General features: G+C 39.0%; 3 gene segments (V, D, J or C); all 3 read right to left on the bottom strand.

The window, feature by feature from the left end:
• Window positions 1-212: 212 nt before the first annotated feature.
• Window positions 213-1,573, bottom strand: LOC102966868. The segment is given in 2 exon segments: window positions 213-1,033; window positions 1,142-1,573. Coding segments are annotated over 2 exon segments (387 nt in total).
• Window positions 1,574-6,012: 4,439 nt separating this feature from the next.
• On the bottom strand, window positions 6,013-6,685 carry LOC102967158. The segment is given in 2 exon segments: window positions 6,013-6,471; window positions 6,595-6,685. Coding segments are annotated over 2 exon segments (381 nt in total).
• Window positions 6,686-23,488: 16,803 nt separating this feature from the next.
• Window positions 23,489-24,363, bottom strand: LOC102967437. The segment is given in 2 exon segments: window positions 23,489-23,927; window positions 24,114-24,363. Coding segments are annotated over 2 exon segments (489 nt in total).
• Between the last annotated feature and the right edge of the window lie 292 nt (window positions 24,364-24,655).

Here is a 24,655-nt window from a genome sequence, read left to right as displayed (position 1 = left end):
AATGTCCAACTCTTGATTTCAACTCAGGTCATGATCTCACGCTTTGTAAGTTCCAGCCCCGCAATGGGCTCTGCACTGATAATATGGAGCCTGCTTAGCATTCTGTCTCTCCATCTCTCTGCCCCTCTCCTGTTCATGCCCCACCCCCTAAAATTAAGTAAGTAAGTAAGTAAATAAATACATTAAAATTTTTCAGAGTCCCTCTTAAATAAAGGAATTGGCACTCAAAGATAATATTCTGACACATTCTGACCAACACAGTAAGATCTAGGGGGAAAAAAATTCCAAGAACATGATCTGTGAATGATGAAAGAAACAAGCAGGCAAACTTTTCAGGGAAAGAACATGAGGAGTTCATGTTTTGTTTTCTGGGTTGGCTGACAGAAGAAATGATAAATGAAAACTCATATAGTTAACCTCGTAGGCAGTCAACCTCAAGGCCAGTCTTTAAGCATCCTGGTATTATATGATCAGAACACTATCTTCTCCATCATTCTGTAATACTATTTATTATCATGTAGTTTCTACAAAGACCAAAAACCTGCTAAATTAAGTTTATCAGACATGGAGTTGTAGAATTATATAGAAATATCTGAGTCTGCTCAGTTCTATTTGCCTCATTTGGCATCATACAGCAAGAGATCTCTGATAATACCACAGGAAGAGACCATCAGTCTCCAAAAACTCCCCTACCATGGTGGTTTGTGTTCAGCTCCCCCTGCAGTCCCAGACACTGTGTCACGCACAGCACAGAAGTACTTGGCCTCATCGCTGCCAAGGGCTCGGGATTTCCTCAGGTGGAAGGTGGTTTCATGGTTCTTAAATTCAGCCTCAAAACCTTTGATGCCTTTAACCAGGGTGTCCCCTGAAAAGTACTTCAGTAGAAACTGGAGTCCTTGGTTGGGGTGCTGCATGTACCAGAAGAGATAAGGAGTTCCACTATAGGAATAGTTGCACCTCAGCTCCAGAGGGGCTCCTTCAGAGACAGTGACATGGACATCAGGCTGCGTCACTGACTGGGCTCCGGTGTCTCCTGAAAAATCAGTGTTGTATCAGTGAAAGCAGTGCACACTTCACAATGAAAAGTCAGTATTTCCAGCTGAATCTGTACAACTATAGACTAATATGAAATTTTACTCACGCGGGGCAAATATCCCCAGTGTTGAGATAAGCAACAGGAACATGGCCGAGCAGTAGAAAGGCAGTGGGCTCTTCTCAGGAAAATCTCCCCCTGAGCAGACAGGAAACTGGCTGAGGAAACCAAGCCCTCAGACATAAGAAGGGTGGAGAAAGTAAATTTGGACAGGTTCCTTGCTGAGATAAAAATGCAAAAGCTGCTGAGATGAGCCTGGAGCTTTCTGACGGATGATTCTTGTCCCTGTCTCTGTCTGCAAAGAGCTCAGCCAGCTGCAGGGGGGAGGGCGTGAGCAGATGATGTTGAGCAACAAGATCTCTAGTTTGTGCAGCATCGTCCCCTGGAGGCCCCTCCAAGAACTAGTTTATGTGTTCCTTCTGTTTTCTGAGGTATGAAAAGTTCTGCACAATATATTTCTTCCTTCCCAAACCTATGATGGTGTATTCTTCCTAGAGTCTGTTAGAAATGAGGTGTCATATAAAAGTAGACTAATGAGTTTCACTGAGAAATCAGTTTTTAAAAAATATATCAGACTCAGAATCCAAGTTACAACACAACACTTAAAATGTTTAAGATGAATTCAATCTCCATCAAAATACCACCAGCATTTTTCGCAGAGCTACACCAAACAATACTAAAATTTGTATGGAACCACGAAAGACCCTGAATAGCCAAAGCAATCCTGAAAAAAAAAAAAAAAAAACTGGAAGCATTGCAATTCTGGATTTCAGGCTATCTTACAAAGCTGTTGTCATCAAGATAGTATGGTATTGGTACAAAAACAAACACGCAGATCAATGGAACACAACAGAATACCCAGAAATGGACCCACAACTATATGGTTAATTCATCTTCAACAAAGCAGGAACGAATATCCAATTGAAAAAAAAGACAGTCTCTTCAACATATGATGTTGGAAAACTGGAAGGCAACATGCAGAAGAATGAAACTGGACCACTTTCTTATACCATACACAAAAATAAATTCAAAATGGATGAAAGACCTAAATTTGAGACAGGAAACCATCAAAATCCTAGAGGAGAATGGAGGCAGCAACCTCTTTGACTTCAGCCACAGTAACTTCTTACTAACATGTCGTCGAAGGCAAGGGAAACAAAAGCAAACGTGAACTATTGGTACTTCATCAAGATAAAAACCTGCACAGTGAAGGAAACAATCAACAAAACTAAAAGGCACCCTTGGAATTGGAGAAGATATTGCAAACGATACATCTGATAAAGGGTTACTATCTAAATCTATGAAGAACTTATCAAGTTCAACACTCGAAAAACAAATAACTCACTTAAGAAATGGGCAGAAGACATGAACAGACACTTTTCCAAAGAAGAAACCCAGATGGCTAACAGACACATGAAAAGATGCTCAACATTACTCATCATCAGGAAAATATAAACGAAAACTATGATGAGATACACCTCACACCTGTCCGAATGGCTAAAATTAACAACACAAGAAACAACTGATGCTGGCGAGGATGTGGAGAAAGGGGGACTCTTTTGCACTGCTGGTGGGAATGCAAACTGGTGCAGACACTCTGGAGAACAGTATGGAGGTTTCTCAAGAAACTAAAATTAGAACTACCCTATGATCCAGCAATTGCACTGTTAGGTATTTCCCCAAAGAATACAAAAATACAGATTTGAAGGAGCACATACACAGTAATCTTTGTGCACAGTAATCTCTCCAAAATTGTGCTTGCCAACAGTGCAGGAGGTAGGGGAGATATTTCCAATACATGACTGTATAAGGTTTTTTTTTTTTCTTAAAACATGTTATCTAAGACATTTGTGGGTTTGTGACTGAGGAAGGATGAATGATATTTCTGGAAGAGTCAGTTTCTCAATGAATTACACATCCTTGAAGAGTGGCTCCATTCCCCAAATTGAATAGTTTGGCAGACAATGTAAAAATTCAGTTGTATAAAAATACTGATAAAGAAAAACTAGTGTATTACAGAAGTAAATACAGTTTCTTGATATCAGGAAAGTTCTAGAAACAAAGAAAGACAAAATAGAAAATGATTCCAACCAGAATTTAGTTGGTAAAAAATAGGATGTCTACAAAATGTTCACTCTGATTTAATTTCCAGCTCTGTACCTTTCCTGTGCAATTTTTGGCCCCCCTCTCACCCACACAGCTGATTCTGGCCAGGCCCTATGTTGCCGATCAAAGTAAATATCGCACTATATTTTTGTTCCTTATTTTTATCTCTTCTCTTCATTCTTGTTCACTCTACTCTCAGCCAAGATATATGAAAAGGTAGGATAGTGGGGGTATTCAAATATTTTTCTTATCAGTTGGACTAGGGAATTTTAATCATAACAGTCAAAAAATTGAAAGCAGATAATAGGATATTTTATGTTCAGTTTCCATGGTTATAATGCCCAGAAATATTCCTATCCTGGTACCTGTGCTCAAAGAATTATCTTCATCATGGATTTATAGAACTATAGACTCTAGATGTCTGCTGAAGTTTATATGGAATGGCAGAATTGAAAACCTGAGATGAACTTTACACACTGTTCCTCTTCTGCCCGCCCCAACTTCGCTATCTATATAATATGACTGGCTCGCTTGACTAACCACGGTGTCCTTCAGTAGAAGAATGGGTAAATACACTATGGTATGTCCAAACAATGGAAACTTAGTGCTAAAAAGAAATGAGCTGTCACCTAATGTCTAAATAACTTTAAAAACAGAAGTCTAAGGAAATAAAGGTCAGCCTTAAGATTCCCACAGAATAAAGGATTTTTCAGCCAGTGGTATATGAATTAAAATATCTTTACAGTAATTTAAACTATTTAAGAAATATTTGGAAAAAAGTTTGTTTTATCAGAATGCCTTAGTCATCTAGGACTGCTGTAACAAAATACCATAGACTGTGTTGCTTAAACAACAGATATTTGTTACTCACGGTTCTGAAAGCTGGGAAGTCCAAGATCAAATTGCTGGCAGATTAGTTCCTGGTGAACTCCTTCCTTAGGGCTTATAGATGGACCCCTTCAGTTGGTGGTGAGAAGAAGCTCTCGTATCTCTTCCTCTTTTTATAAGGACACTAATCCCATCATGGAAGTCCCATTTTCATGACCCTATCTAAATCTAATTACCTCACAAAGGCCACATCTCCTAATACCATCACACCGGGGGCTAGAGCTTCAAGGTATGAATTTTGGCAGAACACATCCAGTCCATAACACAAAACATTCTGAAATTATCATTATCACTGAAGGAAATACTTATTTTCATAGGTAAAAATATCATAGACCAAGTTCAATCCAATTTAGCAACATAGATACACGAGTATATGGATTTACTCTAATTCTAAAAATCATTGTTTGAAATTATTAAAGAAATATGAAAAAAAAAAAGAAATGAGCCATCAGCCATGAAAAGATGGGAGGAAAGTTAAATGCGTATTTCTAGGTGCAAGAAGCCAATCTGAAAAGGCTGCATGCTGTTTGATACCTACTATATGACATTCTGAAAAAGACAAAACTATGGGGACAGTAAAAAGATCAGTGGTTACAGTAGGGTTAGAGGGAGGAAGGGAAAAAAAATTTTAAGTTAAAGTAAGCATAACTGATAAGCAAAAATCAGAAAGCTTATAACACAGATTTGGAAGGAAATTTTTTATGTGCTCTTCTCAATTCCTCAAAAATCAACTTCCAGTTTTCTGCTAGTTTAGAAAGTGGTCATTGCTTGTTATAAAGGGCCGTGGAGTGCATGGCTGTTCTGTTCCTTATGAATTTTCTCTCACGGTCCACTTATTTTCCTTCCCTATGCGCCAATAGGATCAGTACACACACACACACACGTGTGTGCATGCAGGCATACACGCATGTACCAACACAGGCAACATCCTCCTCCTCAGTTACTCAAAATATTCAAAAATATGTGGGGTTTCTTTTCCCTCGGCCTTCCCGGAGGGCCCAGCATACACAGAGGTATTTCTGCACTGGGCCTCGTTTTCTTCTTTATCAAGTCTCTCACACAAGTTTGCATTTCTGCCTATACTGCTCATTCTCTAAAATTTGTTGGCATCACGGTCTGCTGATAGCTTCTTTTCTGTTTCTGTTTGGTTTTGTGGGTTTCTGCTCTGTGGGATGTTTTTACCATCTCTTGAATAGAGTTTTAGAGAAAATCAAGACATAAATGTGTATTTTTAAACAACCATTATTTTTTCTAAGTATTTTATTTCGGGGGCACCTTGGTGGCTCAGTCGGTTAAGCGTCTGACTTCAGCTCAAGTCATGATCTCACGGTCCGTGAGTTCGAGCCCCACGTTGGGCTCTGTGCTGACAGCTCAGAGCCTGGAGCCTGCTTCAGATTCTGTGTCTCCCTCTCTCTGACCCTCCCCCATTCATGCTCTGTCTCTCTGTCTCAAAAATCAATAAACATTTAAAAAAAGTTTTTAAAAAAATTAAAAAAATTTAAAAAAAAAGAAGTCATGTACCTGTAAACGTTCCACTTGAGGTGTTGAGCGCTAGATGACCCTTCATGCAAATAGCAAAGCAAACGTTTTACAGACTATAAATAAACGTAGATACATAATGAAAGTAATATGAAGAAATTAATCTATAAGCAAAAGGGCAGGAGGGAACATAACAGGAAAATAAGCATAATGTTCCTTAATGGTTGCTTACACAAAGGAACATTTTTAGAATTAGGTAATGCCGAGAAACATAGATGATGCACGCTACCAGGAAATTGCTAACAAATATAATGACACGTTTGCCACAATAAAGCAGCCAGTCTAACACACTGCTGTTGTCTGTGTCCATTTATTATTTCACCAATGCCGTTCATCCTTCGGGAACCCCTGGACCTGCTGGGGCTGGACCTCAGCACCTTCTGGTTTCTATACTTTAGCCATTTGTATGACTTTTGTATCAAGCAGACACGGAGGAACAAACCACCATACACTGTGCTGGAACCAGAGTGGATCAGTCAGAGACGCTCAGCATCTAGGCCCCTGTTCTGCTCAGAGTTTGCGCTCAGCTCCCCCTGCAGACTCTGTCACTGTGTCCATCAGGGCACAGTAGTACACAGCCGAATCTGACACTTGCACTGAGGATTTCTCCAAGTGGAAGGTTTTGGATTTCCTGTTGTAGGTGGCTTCAAAACCTTTGTGACTTCCCTTCTCCGTGTCCCTAAAGGCTTTCAGGAGGAGCTGTGGACCTTCTCTGGGATACTGGACATACCAGAAAAGAGTGGGGGTCCCTGTTGTTGAATAAGTACAGTTTATAGTCAGGTACTCCCCTTCGGAGAGAGTCACTGGGCCTTCCATCTGGGTCACTGAGTCTCCGTGGGTTTGTCCTGGGAAAAAAGAAAAGAGACCTGTGTTACCTTGGACATATACGTCCTGGATAAATTTATACTTATATGTTTTGCTGACAGAACAGAAGAAAGAATCCAAATTTTAAGAGGCATTTTACTTACCAAGCAACAAGAGTACCACAGTCACGAAGCCTGGAGAAGAGTTCATCTCTAGAGTGTCACCTAGCTAATGTGCTTCATTCTTAGCAGGAAGAAGCATTGGAGAGACAGAGCAATGATCAGTGGAAACCCACATTTCTCAGGAAAGGTGTTTGTGTTAGGAAGCTGCACCCCCTGCTGGATGGGGACTGAAACAGGATGCATGGTGGCCAGAATCCTCCCAGAGTCAGCAAGATGTCTTTGTCCCTGACTTTTTGAGGCACATGGCAGTCTTCAGGTGGCACTTGGAAATCTGAACAGCAGCAATCCTGACCTCTCAGGTCTATTTTGTTCTTAGGTCACTACCTAATGTGGAAGTTCTTTAACAGAGCATCCCAGAGCATTATTTCTGTAGCTGAAGATAACAACCTTCTAACACATTTTAATTCTGTACTTTATGTTTTCACGTATCCACTGTGGGCCAGCCTATAATCAACTGACTGCCAGAAAATGGCTGGGATTGAATACAGAGAAAGTAATAAGAAGTCAAGTCATTACTGAGTGGTTCTGTGTTTTTCAACACTGTACCCCAATGTTAGAACAGTGGCTGTCCTTTTTTAATATTCACTAAATATTTTTTTAATGTTTATTTATTTTTGAGAGAGAGAGACAGAGACAGAGATAGAGTGTGAGCAGGGGAGGGACAGAGAGAGGGAGACACAGAATCCGAAGCAGGCTCCGGGTTCTGAGCTGTCAGCACAGAGCCCGACGCGGGGCTTGAACTCACGGACTGCGAGATCCTGACCTGAACCAAAGTCAGATGTTTAACCGACTGAGCCACCCAGGCACCCCAATACTTACTAAATATTTCTTAAACAGAAATAATGAACATGTGGCCTTTATCTGAAATATAGTATTTCTTGGTCCTAAAATAATACCAATTGTAAGGATTACTATCTTCTTAACAAAAGCTTTCAGAAGAAAAGTCACCCTATTTTGTAAACAAATATTTTAATAGTCAAATATTCCCGGTTTTCCAAACCAGTAAAAAGTGAATACATGAGTTCTAGACAGAAGAAACGTCATAAATGAAGTTGTTGAATCCCTATTGAATGATCTGAGATTCTCATTCTCTCACTGTTTGTTGATGTAAATATAAGGTGGCTGTTAAATGTGAAACAGGCAACAAATACTAAACCTATACTATTAACAAGTTTTAGGCTCAAAGATGCTTCTGACTGCCATCCATTTGTTACATTTTCTTGCCAACCTTGAATGAAATAATTTCTCCCCACAAGGTAAGGGATCAGGATTATCAAGATAAAGTTCTGGAGAGGGACACATCTTCTGTAGCTCTGTACACATGTATCTCTAAACACAGAGACAGAAGCTTAGCTCACACTCTCTGTTGAAGGCCACTCTCCATGGATTCACATCAAGGAGCTTCATGAGTCCAGAGACAACATTGTAGTGGTTTCCCACATGCAGAGGGGAGTAAGAAATTCAAGAGTGGATATTGTTTTGGTTCACGTGTCCCTTCCCTTCCTCTCCACTTTCCAAGTCAAATTGTCACAACCGGCCTCAAAACTATGCTAGGAAGGAATTTGGGACAAGCAGCTATCAACTTCTATACAGGTATGGCAGGGAGAATGCCGGATAGACTGGGATGACACTGGTTTGAAAATAAGCAGGATAGCACGTGGATGCAGAAAGTCGTTATCTACACTATCAAAAAAAAAAAAAAAAATTTAAGCCAATGAGAACCTAGAGGAAAAGTGTTTCGCATTTTAAGTGACACCAGAAGACTTGTACAACATTGAGGACAGAGATCTCTTAAATTTGGATTTTTAATGGCTTTATTGATTTGTAACTGACATAAAAATAAACTGCACCAATTTAAAGTGAGCAATTTTATAAGATTTAACATGTAAGTATATATATATTTGTGAAGCCATCACCACAGTCAAAGTAATGAACATATGAATCATCCTCAAAAGCTTCCTTATGTCTCTTTGCAATCCGTCTCTCAACCCTCTCTCACCCCCATTTCAGGCAACACTTCTGTCATGAATAGTTCACATAATTTATAATTTTGCATAAGCAGAATCACATGTACTCTTTTGTCTGCCTTCTCCTCAGCATAGTTATTCTGAAATTCTTCCATGGTTGTAAGTATCAAAAGTTTGTTCCTTTTTGTTGCTAAGTAGCATTCTATTACAGAGATATAAAAGAATCTGTCATTTATTCACCTACTAATGTACATTTCGGTTAGTCCCATTTGGGGGCTGTTAAAAATAAAGCTGCTGGAGACTCACAAATGCAAACAACAAACTGATGGTTGCTAGAGGGGAGGGGGTGGGGAATGGGCAAAATGTGTGAATGTGAGTGGAAGATACAGGCTTCCACTTAGGGAATAAATAAGTCATGATAATAAAAGGCAGAGCATAAGGAATAGAGTCAATGATATTGTAATAGTGTTTTGTATGGTAACAGATGCTAGCTACACTTGTGAACACAGCAAAATGTTTAGACTTGTCAAATCACTATGTTGTATGCCTGGAACTAACATAATGTGTGTCAACTATCCTCAAATAAAAATATATACAAATAGGACAGACCTTGTTTTCTTCTAGCTGAGTATTCTCAATTACTAGCTAAACAGTGCATTAAAAACTCATCATGCAATTACAAATTCTGTATCTTATTCAGCACACCATCATCATACATTAGAATATTTATTCTCACAAAGACGTTATACTTTGATGTCTCTTTTAAACTACATTTTGTAAGGCACTGATGTATTAAAGATATAAAGTGATTCCATTATGAGGTTAATATTCCTATGCATGCTTGAAGATTTGGGGCCTACATGAATGCATGGAACAAATTCCTTATTCTCAACTCAGTTTCAGCACCTGAAATTCCACTCTAAAGAACATTCCCCTTAGAACTAATAAATGAATCCAGCACAATTGCAGGATACAAAACCAACACACAAAACTCCATTGCACTTCCATCCACTAACAATAAATCATCCAAAAGGAAATTAAGAAAACATTTCCATGTAAGGGACACCTGGGTGGCTCAGTCAGTTAAGTGTCCAACTTCAGTTCAAGTCATGATCTCATGGTTTGTGGGTTTGAGCCCCATGTCGGGCTCTGTGCTAACAGCTCAGAGCCTGCAGCCTGTTTCAGATTCTGTGTCCCTCTCTCTCTGCCACTCCCTCACTTGTTCTCTCTCTCCCTCCCTCCCTCTCTCTCTCTCTCTCTCTTTTTCCTCTCTCAAAAATAAACATTAATAATAATTTTAAAAAAAGAAAATATTTCCGTTTACAATAGCATCAAAAATAATAAAATGCTTGAGAATAAAATTAACTACAGGGACTAAAGAATGTATGCTGAAAATTATAAGACACTGCTAAGAGTAATTAAAGAAGACACAAAGAAATGGGAAGACATCTGTGTTCATGGATTGGAAGACTTAATATTGTTAATATGTCAATACTACAGAAAATGATCTATACAGTTAATGCAATTCCTGTCAAAATCCCAAAGGTCCGTTTTGCAGAAATAGAAAAATCCACCAGAGATTCATAAGGCGTCTCAAGGGACCCCATATAGTCAAAACAGTCTAGAAAAAGAAGAATAACGCTGAAAAAGAAGAATAAGTTCCTACACTTCTTGACTGCAACATTTGATACAAAACTACAGTAATCCAAACAGTGTTGTGTTGGCATTAAGACAGACATATAGACCAATGAAATAGAATAGGGAGTGCAGAAATAAATCCTTGCATACATGGTCAGATGACTTTCAACAAGGGTTCCAAGACCACGTCATTGTGAAAGGACAGTGTTTTCAACAAGTGGTGATGGGAAAATTTCAGATCCACATCACAAAAAAGATAAATGGGACCCTAACCTTACACCATATACAAAAATCAACACAAAATGAATAAAGGGCCTAAATGTGAAACTGAAACCAAAGACTCTTAGAAAAAAACGTGAAGGAAGATCTTTATGACATGGGATTTTGCAACAATTTCACGATTTTACACCAAAGCAGAAGATGCAATTGGACTATAGCAAAATTTAAAATGTCTGTGCATCAGAGGATACGATTAACAGGATGAACAGGCCACCTGTGAAACTGAAGAAAGCATTTGCAAATCATATATCTGATACGGGGTTAACATCCAAAATATGAAAGGAGCACTTACATCTCAACAACAAGAAACCAAACAACCTAATTTAAACAAAGGTAAACCCTAAGATATACAAATGACCAATTAGTACCTCAAAAGATGCTAAACATCACTACTCATTAGGGGAATGCAAAACCACAATCAGATACCACCTTACGGTAGAAAGGAGGGCTACAGTTAAAAGAAAAAAATAACAGGTGATGACAAAGATATGAAAAACTGGAATCCTTGTTTACTGTTGGTGAGAATGTAAAATGCAGCTTCTGGGTAAAACATTATAGCAGTTCCTCAAAAAATACAGATCAAATTATCGTATGATCCACCAATTCCATTTTGGCACAGACCAACCAAAATTGAAAGCATTTGGGAATATACTGCAATTACTGAAATTTTTACATGCCCACATTTATAGCAACATTATTCACAACAGCCAGCAAGTGGAAGCAATTCAATTGCCTATCAGCAGATGAATGGGTAAACAAAATGTGGTATTAGATACAATGGAATATTATTCAGCCTTCAAAAGAAAGAAATTCTGACAACATGGGACGACATAGATGAACCCTGAGGCCATTATGCTAAATGAAATAAGCCAGTCACAAAAAGTCAAATACTGTATGACTCCATGCACATGAGGTATGTAGAGTAGTCCAATCCATAGAGACAAGAACTAGAATGTTTCCAGGGGCTGAGAGGAAAGGAGAAATAGGGAGTCATTATTTAATGAGTAAAGAGTTTCCGTTCTGCAAGATGAAAAGTGTCCTGGAGATGGATGGTGCTGATGGCTGTATAAAAATGTGAATGCACTTCACATCACTGAACTGTACACTTAAAAATTATTCACATGGTAAATGGAATGTTAGGTGCATCGCAATGAAAATATTTTTTGATTTAAAAAATGCTTATTGGGGTTCCTGGGTGTCTCAGTTCATTGAGCTCAGATCAACCTGATTTTGGCTCAGGTCATGATCCCAGGGTCATGAGATCAAGCCTCCTATTGGGCTCCATGAGAGCATGGAGTCTGCTTAAGATTCTGTCTCTCTTTCCCTCTGCCTCTCTCACCTGCTTTTGCAAGCTTGCTCTCTCTCTCTCTGTCTCTCTCTAAAACACAAAAAATAAACTTTTGAAAATTCATAAAAATTAAACACATGCTTATTATTAAGATTTCTACTCTATACATCTGTTTTCCAAATGCAAATATAAGAGGGAGGCATGGTACAAGATCACCTATCAACCATTACCATTCAAATGTTAGGACGCTGAGAACATGGGGTTACATGCCGAGGAGGAAATAGGAAAGAATGAAGAGTTTGGATTGTAGAACATTGAGCATAGCAGGCCTGCGGACACACAAAATGAGCCACTTGGCCTTAAATGCTTTTGAGGTGTGGTAAAGGACAAGAACAGAGAAAAGAAAGAATTCAAACTTGGCACCATCACAGTATACCCCTAGTACTCACTATTACTGACCATTTTACGGATAAGGCTGGTAGGGTTAGATAAGCCTACCTTTTAAGATTTGAATTTTTCCATGCTAGAGATGGTAATAAGGCCATTAAATGGAATATGTTCTAGGCAGAAAATGTGTACAGAGTAGGCACTCATGACTTTTCTGGATAAATATATATATATATATATATACATATATATATATATATATATGTATATATATATATATATATGTATATGTATATAAACATATATACATGTATATTATATATATATATATGAATAAGTAACAACTTTTATTAAAAATCAACCTGCATTATTCTGTTAATATACTGCCTCCACTTGTACTTTCTTAATTTGAATATATGCATCTCTATTCAAGAGTGAATGGCTTTTACTGTGCTATCTTATAGATGTTGGATTAAGGTTAGGCTATCTCTATAAAAATCAAATTCATGGTCTAGACAATAAGAATACGCTACAAAACATCAATACTTTGAAAGTTAGAAACTCTTAGCTATATACCATGGCGATTTTTTAAATAGCCTTTTTTGTACTTGGAACACCAACTAAAAATGAATGTTAAGAAGAAAATTCAAATAATTATCATACACAGATGAAAATGTAGGAATCTAGAGGGAGAAATTCATTTGAAGATAAAGGTAAGAAACTTCAAAATAGAATGAAAAACATTACAAGTCCTTTATCAATTGAGAAAGATAGCATTTTTTGGATTAAAAAATAGGAAACAGATACTTTAAATGTTAATGTGGTTGTTAAGTGCAATTCCAACTTTCTTGTTTTCATTTTTGTTTCTTTGATTCTTTAATGGAGGGATAATGAGCAGAAGTAAAACAGGACATAATTTTTGACATTTATATTGAAAAATTACATTGATACTATAAAAATTACCCCCCCCCAAAATACTTGGAAAACAGAAATAGTGATGAGTGATTGACCCTCACCAGTAATAAAGGTTTCTGTAAAACTCTCTTCTCAGGTTGGTATAGAAAGAGACAATAGATCAATGAGACTAAATAAAGCATGTGGAAACAATGAAAAGAGGAATTTCATATGATACATGATGGTGATTCATAGTAGGAAAACAGGATGCCTTATTTACGTACAAATAAAGAGGCTTGTTTCTCTGTTGGAGACACTTCCACATGACCCTCAAAGACCCACTAATCACTGATCATTTGTGGAGAAGACTGGTGGGAGGCAGTCTTCTATGGGACTATGGGATTTGAACTCACTCAAACATTCACTATGGGATTTGAGCTCATTTGTGCAGAGGTGTTAATAAGGTGGAATGAGTGCTGGCACAAAGTTTGCCACAGAGTAGACACTTCAGAAAGTGAACGTAAGTACCACTGACTCACAGCAAACAAACCTAGACTAGGTCATTAAATAGTATTAAACAGCATGATATATAAAAAGAGGAAACACATGGAGAGATTTCATAACCTTCCTTATTGAACACAATGCCTGGGGCATGATTACAGGAAAGCAGATACATTACCCCAAAATATGCCTCCATCACATAAAAATTATTTTGAATTGAGGTGCCTGGGTGGCTCAGTTGGTTAAGTGTCCCACTTCAGCTCAGGTCATGATCTCGCAGTTCATGAGTTCGAGCCCCCTGTTGGGCTCTGTGCTGACAGCTCACAGCCTGGAGCCTGTTTCTGATTCTGTGTCTCCTTTTCTCTCTGCCCCTCCTCCTTCTCTCTCTCTCTCTCTCTCTCTCTCTCTCTCTCTCTCAAAAATAAACATTAAAAATTTTTTTTTAATTATTTTGAAATGAAGGCAATTAAGAACCAGTAAACTCAGAAAAGCACCTCAACCCCGCTGTTTTTCTGCCTAAAGGCAGAAAATAAATTCTCTTCTTTATTGGAGACAGACTCTTACCAGTCCAGAGATGGTACCAGAGAATCTGCAAATAAACTGTGTTAAACTAATCCTCACTTTCCTAGTTAAGGAAGGTAAGGACTAGCAAACCTGGTTGAACTACCGCTAGTCCAAACCGCATAGTCTTGCCAATTCCTCACAAACTTATTGTTTCTTCATCTACAAGATATAAAGCTACCTGCTCTAATCGCTTCTTCACGTCTTCATTTTCTTGTGAAGGCTCCCATGAATGTGAAAAAATTCAATAAAATTTGTATACTACTGTATAATCTGTCTACTGTCACTTTAATTGTTACACACAGTCAGGAAGCCAAAGAGGGTGGAAGAGAATTTGTCCTCCCATACATAATATATACTCCATAAATATATCTATTGAATGAATTGAGCTGAAAACCTGGCAGTTCAAACAAATTTTTACCGATTTTTCAGTCAAAACTTTTGGAAGTTTTTTAGCCAATTCACTAGCAAAATACAGTAGTCCAATGGCAAAGACATGATGTGGCAGTTCTTTCTCTCCAATATTTGGTCAAAACTTGTGTATGTCCAGTATTCCTAGGAGGCTCAGTCTGTTAAGCATCCGACTCTTGATTTTGGTTCAGGTCATGATCTCAGGGTGTTGAAATGGAGCCTCCCATCAAGCTCCACCCTGGCCCTAGAGCCGGATTAAGATTCTCTCTCTTTTCTGTCTCTGTCTCTCTCTCCCCACCCCTCCCCTGCTCGGGCTCTCTCTCTCTCTCCCTTAAAAAAAAATGTTTTTTTTGTATTATCACACATAAGGCAATGATTCAGGGATAAGGATGTTTTTGATGCATCATAATACTTACCTAGAGATACTTTCTTAGAGTCAGGTTTCCTTCTAACCCTACACCTGAGCTGCCACAGCCCTAGCCACTTCCAGTGTGGGTCAGCAAGTCCCTGCCTTGGACCCTATAGCATGTGGATGTATCAACAAGAGCCCTGGGGTTTGGGTACCTCCCTCCAACACGCTTCTCACTGTAGACTCCGTCAGTGCAGAGAAATACACTGGGGAGTCCTCTAGCTATGAAGCAGAGATGGCAAGATGGATGGATTTTCTTGTCTTCTGGAAATTCAATGAGTAACGACCTTCTGTGGCATTTTGTTGGCTATAAGAATCCTGACGAACAAGGAAAACCATCTTCCTGCTGCTGGACAGCTTGTACCACAATAGACTATAACTTAGATCACCTGGGTCACATGTGCATTCCAGGATGACAGCCCCCCTCTCCTGCATTAACATTGCTGGTGGGGCTTGAGTTACCTTCTGGGCAATATTGGATCCTGAAGGTAAAAACAAGGAATAAGAGGTTTCAGAGTAAGGGATGTGGCACAAGAAAATTGTATTTTACACGCTACTATCCCTCTCTCCCAAGGTACCCATACCACAGTGCCTATCTCCCCAGTTTTAAGGTCATTGAGGAGGCACGTTTCTACAGGGGCCATTCCTACCTACCACAATGAGGCCATGACCACTCTCAGAAGGCTGGACAGCAATATGTTTGAGTTCTTCCACTTAGATGGGAACTGTCTACTTCAATTTCAGGGCTGGGAACTGTGAGGGGAGCCTGCCAGGGTGAGGGAAGGATGGCTGGGTATCTGCTGCTGCCGCCCCAGAACAGGAAACAGGGGTTTCCTGGGGTAGCACGTTGTGTGGGTCACGTCACGCTTCTCCCTGTACCAGCTGAGAGTCTCACTGCCCAAACATCCTTTCGCATTAAGCGACTCTTAACTTGGAAACAATTCTGTCTGAAAAAGAACTTGTAAAATTTAACACTGAAATGAAGCTTGATGGTTTAACTGTGATACGTTCATTCATCACATCTGTGATGAAAGTGGGTGGATGGCACTCACTTAAAAATACTACCTGTGATGGATTATGAAAACAACATAAGATTAAGAATCATGTATGCACACTCTATGTTTTATCACCTAACGTAGAAATAAATCACGTTATGATAAGAAGGCAAAGTGTTTAGACTAATCACTGTAGCTCTTTCAGTCTACCTGTTGTTATGTCAGTATTTCTCTTCTCTATCAGTATCTGTTCATGTCTCCCTGTTGGAGCCAAAAGCAGAAAAATCTAGTCACTCTTTGCTGAAGAGTTTAGACTGAAGCCCTCAGATAATAGATCCCGCCACTGAAGTCTCCTTCTCTTCACTGTTTAGTTTTGACAACTCAGCTCTGTTTAGAAAGCCCAGGATAGACATCAGAGTTTGGTTATTAGGTTAGACAACCTCTGAACTTATATTTTTTTATTACCTCAGTTGAACAACAGTGCACTTGATACCTTCTATTCTCAGTTCTGAGGAGACTAAACATAGGTGGCCGCATACACCTCCACAGGATTGCTAGTCATATGATATTTGATTGTAAATACACGTTCTCTGTGTGTGTGCATTAAAAGTAAGGTTATGGGGTTCCTGACTGGGTCAGTCTGTTGAGCATGCGATCTTGATTTCGGATCATGTCAAGATCCCAGAGTCATAAGTTTGAGCCCCACTTTGGGCTCCCCGTGGAGGCTGCTTGAGATTCTCTGTCGCTCTGTCTCTGTCTGTCTCTCTCTCCCTCTGCCCCTCCCACACGCCCGGTCTCACTCTCCCTAAAATTATAAAAAGGAAGGTTGTGCCCTCAGGATATTCCTCAACATCATGGCAAATAGCAAATATCTATTGTCTATTAGGGTCGATCTCCTGATACAGTAGCCAAGGCTTAACATCCTTGTCTCAAAGTCCTTATAGCTTCAGCTACATCTTCAGAGTTTGTACTGCAGTCTCCATGAAATATCATGGAACCACATACAGTACAACTGTCCTGCTAAGTGATAGACTATAACTCTCTGGAAACACCTAACATTTTTCTACCAGCTGGCTGAGTAAATGTGAAATATTATTAATTTCTCCTCCTACTACTCAACTCTAACATTTCTCAACGAAAGGAATCTCATGATTGTGCTTCTGTTGTTCAAGAAGTATCCTTGTCCAGGATTAATCTTCTGGACACTCTTGGACCAGTTTCTGAATTAATAGATTTTTAATAATCATATCTTAAACACTGAAAGGAACAATACCAGACTGGCCATGCAATTACCACTCCAGACTCCTTTATAAAATCCGATCACTTAGCAAAAACATTAATTCAAGTGGATATTTCTAGGGCATGTCAATTTACAAAAACTTACCTAGTCAGTGTTAGTCAATATATTTTTAATGCAGTTCCCAGCTTCCAAATACTATAAAGATGATGAATGTTCTAACTTTCCTTAAGCCTCTCATGCATCTTATTAGAAAGGGACAGCAAATACATGAATTACTGGATGTCTTCATGCTATTCAAAAATTTTTTGTCATGAACAATGTCTCATAATACAAAAGACACTGCAGAAGCTAGGGGAAAATGAGGTCATCGTACTGAACACACCTTTCTGACCAAGGTTCTTATGCAAACGCTTCTGCCAGAACATAAAGACAAATCCACGGAAAAGTTCAGTAATTCCACTTTCGATGTTGCAACCGTGGCCTCAATTTTGTAAAGAATCACTGAAAATGATGATTTGTTGCATCCATGAGAACAAGATATATCAAACCTAGGACAACTGCCTGCTGGAGCCAAATGATCTGCACTGAACACTTGTAAAACTCTGCAGAGACCACGCATCACAGAAGGGACATATTGGTTGCAACATGAAACAAACACTGCTGTGGAAACTTTCTAGGACGATCAACATAGGGCTGTTCGTGCCTGTTCGTGTCTTGGAACCAACAAAATCCCATAAAATCTGGAAAGCTGGAATATGGTCTGGAATTCTGTCCCAAGGAAGCATTTGAGTATCTCCATAAGGAACTTACACAATTGCATTCCCTCCAGGAGCCATGAGTGTGTACTAGTTACAGCATTTCATTTATGACATGGATTGAGCACTCTCCCATCAGAAAATCACAGCAATCACAAAAAAAGAGCTAAATATCAAGTGGACTTTGTGTTTACTACCTGTGCCGTTTCTTTTAATTTCTCTATAAGCAGAGCAAGTTTCTCTGGGACAATTAGGTAAGGTTTCCCCTCACACAGAAAATTCACCTCTACTATCACCCCCACCCCCAACCTTCTCTTATAGTGGAACAACAAATGGAATATTAAAAGTGAAATGGGGGGGTGTCTGGGTGGCTCAGTCATTAATCATCTGACTCTTGATCTTGGCTCAAGTCATGATCTCACAGTTTGTGAGTTCAAGCCCCCTCCACCACCCCCCACCTTGGGCTCTGTGCTAACAGCTCTGAGCCTGCTTGGGATTCTGTCTCTCCCTCTCTCTGCCTGCTTGCTTACCCTCTGTCTCTCTCTCTCTCTCAAAATAAATACATAAACTTAAAAAAAAAAAACTGAAATGGGTTACTATAGCAGACACCCTGGAACTAGTGTGGCCTGGTACATGTTAGCCTTAGCCCTCAGGCCCTGCATCCTTCCCTCACGAAGTCCTGTGCTGTCTTACCATAAATTGCTCACTGCAGCCCATGTAGCTCAGTTGTCTCAACCCACACATAGTCCAACCTTCACAAACAGAACTCGATCAATAAACCCTTCACACTTTTCCTTTCATCCCAGGCCCAGATTGTTCTCTGGCCTTTCATTTAATCATATCTGAACAAAACCCCAGAGGAAGATGTCCATGGAGTCATGTGAAATGACCTTATTAGGTATTATTTATTACCAGTTCAGTAGATAAACTACAAGAAATGGATCCTTGGTTACACATTTACCAACTCTTATGACATTATGGATCCTTCATTGACAAGAATGGAAAATGTTGCTCATATCAGAAATCTTAAACTGAGGTTCTTGAGAGAATCAGCAGAAGCAGACCATTCACAGAAGTGAGTGCTGACCCAAGAAACTTGAAACAAACATATTATTGCACGAAACAGACAACTCCGTCCAAGCCCATTTAGAAGAGAATTCTCTTTGATGGTTGGCACCACTGATTCTCATACTTTTCTTTTCATTCTTTTGTGTCTTTGTCCTTTTAGAAATATATTCCCACTTTAATGATAAATGTTATAATTTCTGAATTACCTTTGTTCTCTTACTAATAAAATAACTTGTTTGAGTATAGCCTTTACCTGAGACAATACCCATCCTGATGCTATAGCTCAGCTCTGCAAAGCCACGGTTATTGAAACAAAGGTAAAAACTTGTTGGACGTGTTATATTATGTCAACTCCTAGAAAAGCCAAATAATAAACATACCCAACTAGTATGAGGACAGCGAATTTTAATCAATAAAATATGTCTTAAAATGGTGGAAAAATTTAGACTAGAATAGATATAATTAGACTTGTATAAATAACATGTCTCAACTTGAAAATATGAGTTGGTCTAACACGCCCTTGAACCATTCCATTATTAATGGTTGTAGTGTTTTTCTTCTAGGACTATGAATTAAATCTCTAAAAGAGTCTAAGCACTTGAAATTATGAGTTATTTTTATAAAAATAACTAAAAGTTAAAAAAAATCAGAGATAGGGTGCCCGGGTGGCTCAGTCAGTTAAGCATCTGACTTCAGCTCAGGTCATGATCTCACTGTTCATGAGTTTGAGTCCCACATTGGATGAACTCATGCCCAGCTTATGATGAGCTCGAGCCCTGCTTTGGGTGATCTCTGCTTCTCTCTTTCTTTCTCTCCTCCCTCTCCTTTCTCTCTCTTTCTGGCCCTCATGGGAGTCTCTCTCTCTCTCTCTCTCTCTCTCTCTCTCCCTCTCTCTCTCTCTCTGCCTCTCACTCACTTGCAACCTCTCTCTCTCAAAAAAAAAAAAAAAGAACAAATAAAAAGATTCTTTTTTCTCAAAAAAAAAAAAAAAAAAAAGAATCAGGGATAGGAAACACCGAGAGTAAGGAAGAGGCAGAAATCATGCAGGTGACCATGGCACGAGCTTCTTCTCACTAAGACGCCATTACCAAAAGACTATGTATTGTCTGGTTCTATTCATATGACATTCCTTTAAGATAAAAATATCAAAGAACAAACAAGGTGTGCAAAAAGTTATGGATGGGAGTCAGTGTGATTAGAAAGTTACAGAACAAGGGATTTGACTGGAGCAATGAAGTCGTTCTGTATCATGATTGTATAATGCTCAGATGAATCTATATCACATGTTAAATTTCAATATTCATAGATATGACTCTAAATAAAAGTGGTCCACTTTCTATAGATTTTCCTTAATAAAAATCTAAAACACTGAGAAAATAAAATAATTGATGTGGTTTCTACTTTTCAACTGGCCCCTTAATACGTATATTATTTCCTCAGTTTAGAAAAGACAGCAGCAACCATGCCGACTGTAAGGGGCAAAATAATGGTAAATAAATAAATAAATAAATAAATAAATATCAGGTGAAAATGGAGAGAAAGAAAAACAAAATAGAAATAAAAACCTTGAAGGTATGATTAATAAGGATCCTCAGATGGAGAGAGAATCCTGGGCCCAGTGGAGTCACATGCATACTTTTAAGAGGAAGTGGAGGGAGGTTTGCAGACAGGAGAAATCAATGAAACCATGGAAGCAGAGGTTAGAGCGATGTGGTCACAAGCCAAAAAATGCAGGCAGCAGCCAAAGCAAGAAGACGCAAAGAATAGTTTCTCCCTAGAGCCTCTAGAGGGGGTACAGCCTTGTTGGCATCATGATATCAGCCCCATGAAATTAATTCAACTTCTGGCCTTCAGAACAACAGAAGAAAGAATTTCTGTGATAAAGCCTGTGATAAGCTGTCCAGAGACAGTGGCAACAAATCTACCAACTATGATGAAGCTTTAAAGCCTGAATGTGTCTGGATCTAAGCTATGAACTGACTCTGCATACTCTGGCTAGTGTTTTTTCTTACGTTGGATACATTCTCACTTAAGTTTGAGAAAGCAGTTGAGCTAATAGTAACTGCACCTTCTCTCTCTTGTAATTCGGTTTAAGAAGGAAGAAAACAGTAAAATATAAGCTGTGCTTCCCTCTGACTCCTTATCAGGCTTGGAGGAAATGGAACAATCAAGAGTTGCCTTCCTTCTACTGCACAGGAGCCAACAGTATAACCAAATAATCAAATAATAAAAGCTGATTGAGGCGTTGGGCTACAATACCAACCTTTCTTATTCAAATATTTTAAACCTAATTTAACCTAATGACTTTCCCTACAACAAGAAACCAGTTAGCTTATAACTGACCACCATAACTCAGCCAAGAGGGATCATTCTCATCATACCAAATCACCAATTGTATCCATCTTTAGGAAGAATATGAGATGTCTTGAAAATTAGCCTGCCATTGAGCCGGGGTGGGAGAATTAGGAAAATAATTATTTATGCAAATTCTTTCCTTATATTGATTCTATCTCCAACACTAAAAGAATTACCTTTTTTTAATTTTTTTTAATGTTTATTTATTTTTGATGTAACACAAGGGGTGGGGGAAAGAGTAGAGAAAATAGCCTGCCTTTGACCAGGGGTGGAAGAATAAGGAAAATAATTATTTATGCAAATTCTTTCTTTACAATGATTCAATCTTCAACACTAAAAGAATTACCTTTAAAAAAAAAACCTGCACAAGGATTGTCTAATTCAGTCAAAACATGGAGATGAGACAGGGAAATTTGTAGCCGGCTATCTCTATAATAAACGCTAATCTAAATGTCTTCTGCAATCCACTAGGAAGACTTAAGTAAGGTGCATTTATATAAATGTATATGAAAACTTTTCCCACATATCCCAGGAAAAAGGATTCCAATCATAAGGAACAATAAAAATTAAATGTCTAGGAAGAAGTTTTTTTTTTCCTTAAAACAATTGAGCTTTATTGAAAAATACATAGATCAACAGAAAAAAATACTATGTTCTTCAATAACCAAATATAGGCTGTTAAGTGTTTATTCTTCACACGTCAACTTATACATTTAATTTACTCGCAAGCTTAAAAAAATTCTAAATACATAGCAGAATTCACCTTTCCTTTCTTTAATAAACATCTACTGATGATCAACTATGTAAACAAGTTTGTGCTATATAATAATGATTGAAAGATACAACTTTCCCTTCTAAATTATATGAGTGTAGATGTGAAAACGTACTAACACAATTTTGAAAAGAGTCTAATTCTCAGTCATATTCTTGAATAAATCACCTCTACTTTTAATTTCCCTCAAATACACATAAAATACATACCATCACTAGACTCTCAAGGAAATCACAGGTCACATTATCTCAAAAAGAATAATCAGGGGTTCCTGGGTGGCTCAGTTGGTTAAGCGTCTGACTTCGGCTCAGGTCATGATCTCACAGTTAGTGGGCTCGAGCCCTACATCGGGCTCTGTGCTGACAGCTCAGAGCCTGGAGCCTGCTTTGGATTCTGTGTCTCCCTCTCTCTCTGCTCCTCCCCCACTTATGTTCTGTCTCTCTCTCAAAAATAAATAAACATTTAAAAAAATTTTTTTAAGAAAATAATCAGAACACATAGAAAGAGGACTGCCAAATTTTGCAAAAGATAGAAGAAAGTTAAAAATATAGTGACTTCTGAAAATCTCTCACTGAGCTATTTAAAAGCAGGTGTTAGAGGACAAGACTCAATTCAGGATATAACATTGAGTGAAAAAAATCAGAATCCAAGTTATATTAGAATTTAAGAAGAGAGCAAAACAAACATTAATAATAAATTAGCTGGGTACACAATTATCAATTTCAAACTTTGGTTATTACATATTTTCTATATTTAACATGCACTGTTTTATAACAAGTCAAAAATAACATCTGCAGTATTGGAAAGACAAGAGTTGAAAACTAATCTATGATAGGAATGTGATAATTTACCAAGGAGTTGTTTGTATGACAGGAGTCTGAACAGCAAATGTAAAGTCAGCTTTAAAACCTGAATTTCAAAATAAAACATTACTAACTCCTTTCAAAAATCCAATAAGCAGCAATAATTCAACAAAATGTTCTAACCCTGTCTGGGTCCTCTCAATCCCAATTGTCTTATGTTATATTTTTATGTCTAACACATTAGCTTTCAGAATGCTGGTCTATATATCTTACCATGTCTTAAGTTATGAGAAATTTTAATTTCAGATTATCTTCTGTGTTAATAATCAGATATTGAATCAGTTAAAACTTCACATGAAAATGTTATTCTTTTCCATTGAAGCTCTTATCTTTATCTTAAATTTCTATTTCAAAGCCTATGGATCTTTGCTTTCCCATGTGGCAGCAAGTTCCAAAATCAGAGATTCTAAACATTTTAAGAACTAACATCCCTCCAATATGCTTTATGCAATGTGCACATACAACTTTAATTTTGAAACAATTTATTGGCAAGGTTTACCGCCACCAGCTTTGAGCCTGCAAAGCCCCAGATGGTCCCAAGCACGCTGTGCAAATGCGGCTGCACAAGGAAGGCTTCCTGGTGGAGGAGCCTGGGCTGGGAGCCCAGCTGCAGTTTGGGGACAGGCTGCAGAGCAGCAGGGAGCACTGTGCCTGCACCGCACACAGATAGGTGGCTGAGTCTTCCTGCTGGGAGGCCCTGATGTGCAGGCTGCTGTGCCGGTCCTTAGTGTTCACCGTGCAGTTCAACCTCCCATCCTGCTTCATCCCTGAAACTATGTAAAACAGCCGGGTGAGGCCGCCGCCCCCGGGGTTCTGTCGGAACCACTGCACGTTGTTCACCGAGCTGGAAAAATTGCACCTCAGGGTAGAGCTGGCTCCCTCCTGGAGGCTCAGGGCTGCAGGTGTCTGCTCCACGTCCATCCCTCTCACCCCTGCTTGGAAAGACAAAACCAAACACAAAAGAAGTCACTGAAGAACCACTGAGGCAGTTTTCAAACCCATAGAGTATTCCTGGGAACACCCGCTGAGGGTGTAGACCCTGCAGGAGCTCTGTGCAGCACCCCCTCCACTGCGGGCTGTGAACCTCCCCCGCCCCCATCTGGGACGCCCCCACTCACAGCAAACCTGCATCCACAGAAGCCCCAGTAGGGCTCCCCGCTGTCTCTTCATGACTCCTTGTCTGGTCGCTGACGTGCCTTCACCCCTACTCTGAAAAGTGTAGAGTCTTGGGTCCAGAGAAGTTGTGTTGTCAACAGTCACCACATCCCTCCAGAATCACTGAGCACCAATCACACCTGAACCCTGTCAGTCCCGGGACTGAGACTCCACCCACAGCGGCCCAGGGAGACTGCAGAGTAATCTGTCCAAAACTGTGCTTGCCAACGGTGCAGGGAGGTAGGGACGATATTTCCAATATGTGCAGTTATAAGGAATTTTTTCCTTAAAACATTTGATGTAAGAAATTTGTAGGTTAGTAACTGAGAAAGGGTGAATGATATTTCTGGTAGAGTCAGTGTCTCAGTGAGTTACACAACCTTGAAGAATGACTCCATTCCCCAAACTGTATAGTTGGACAGACAATGTGAAAATTCAGTTGTATAAAACTACTGATAAAGAAAAACTATCTGATAGCATGCATTGTGTATTGTAGGAGTAAATA

Source organism: Panthera tigris, chromosome B3, assembly GCF_018350195.1.
Source record: "Panthera tigris isolate Pti1 chromosome B3, P.tigris_Pti1_mat1.1, whole genome shotgun sequence".
Classification (NCBI taxonomy): domain Eukaryota; kingdom Metazoa; phylum Chordata; class Mammalia; order Carnivora; family Felidae; genus Panthera; species Panthera tigris.
Note: the sequence above shows the minus strand (reverse complement) of the source record. Positions and strands in the feature narration are given on the sequence as shown.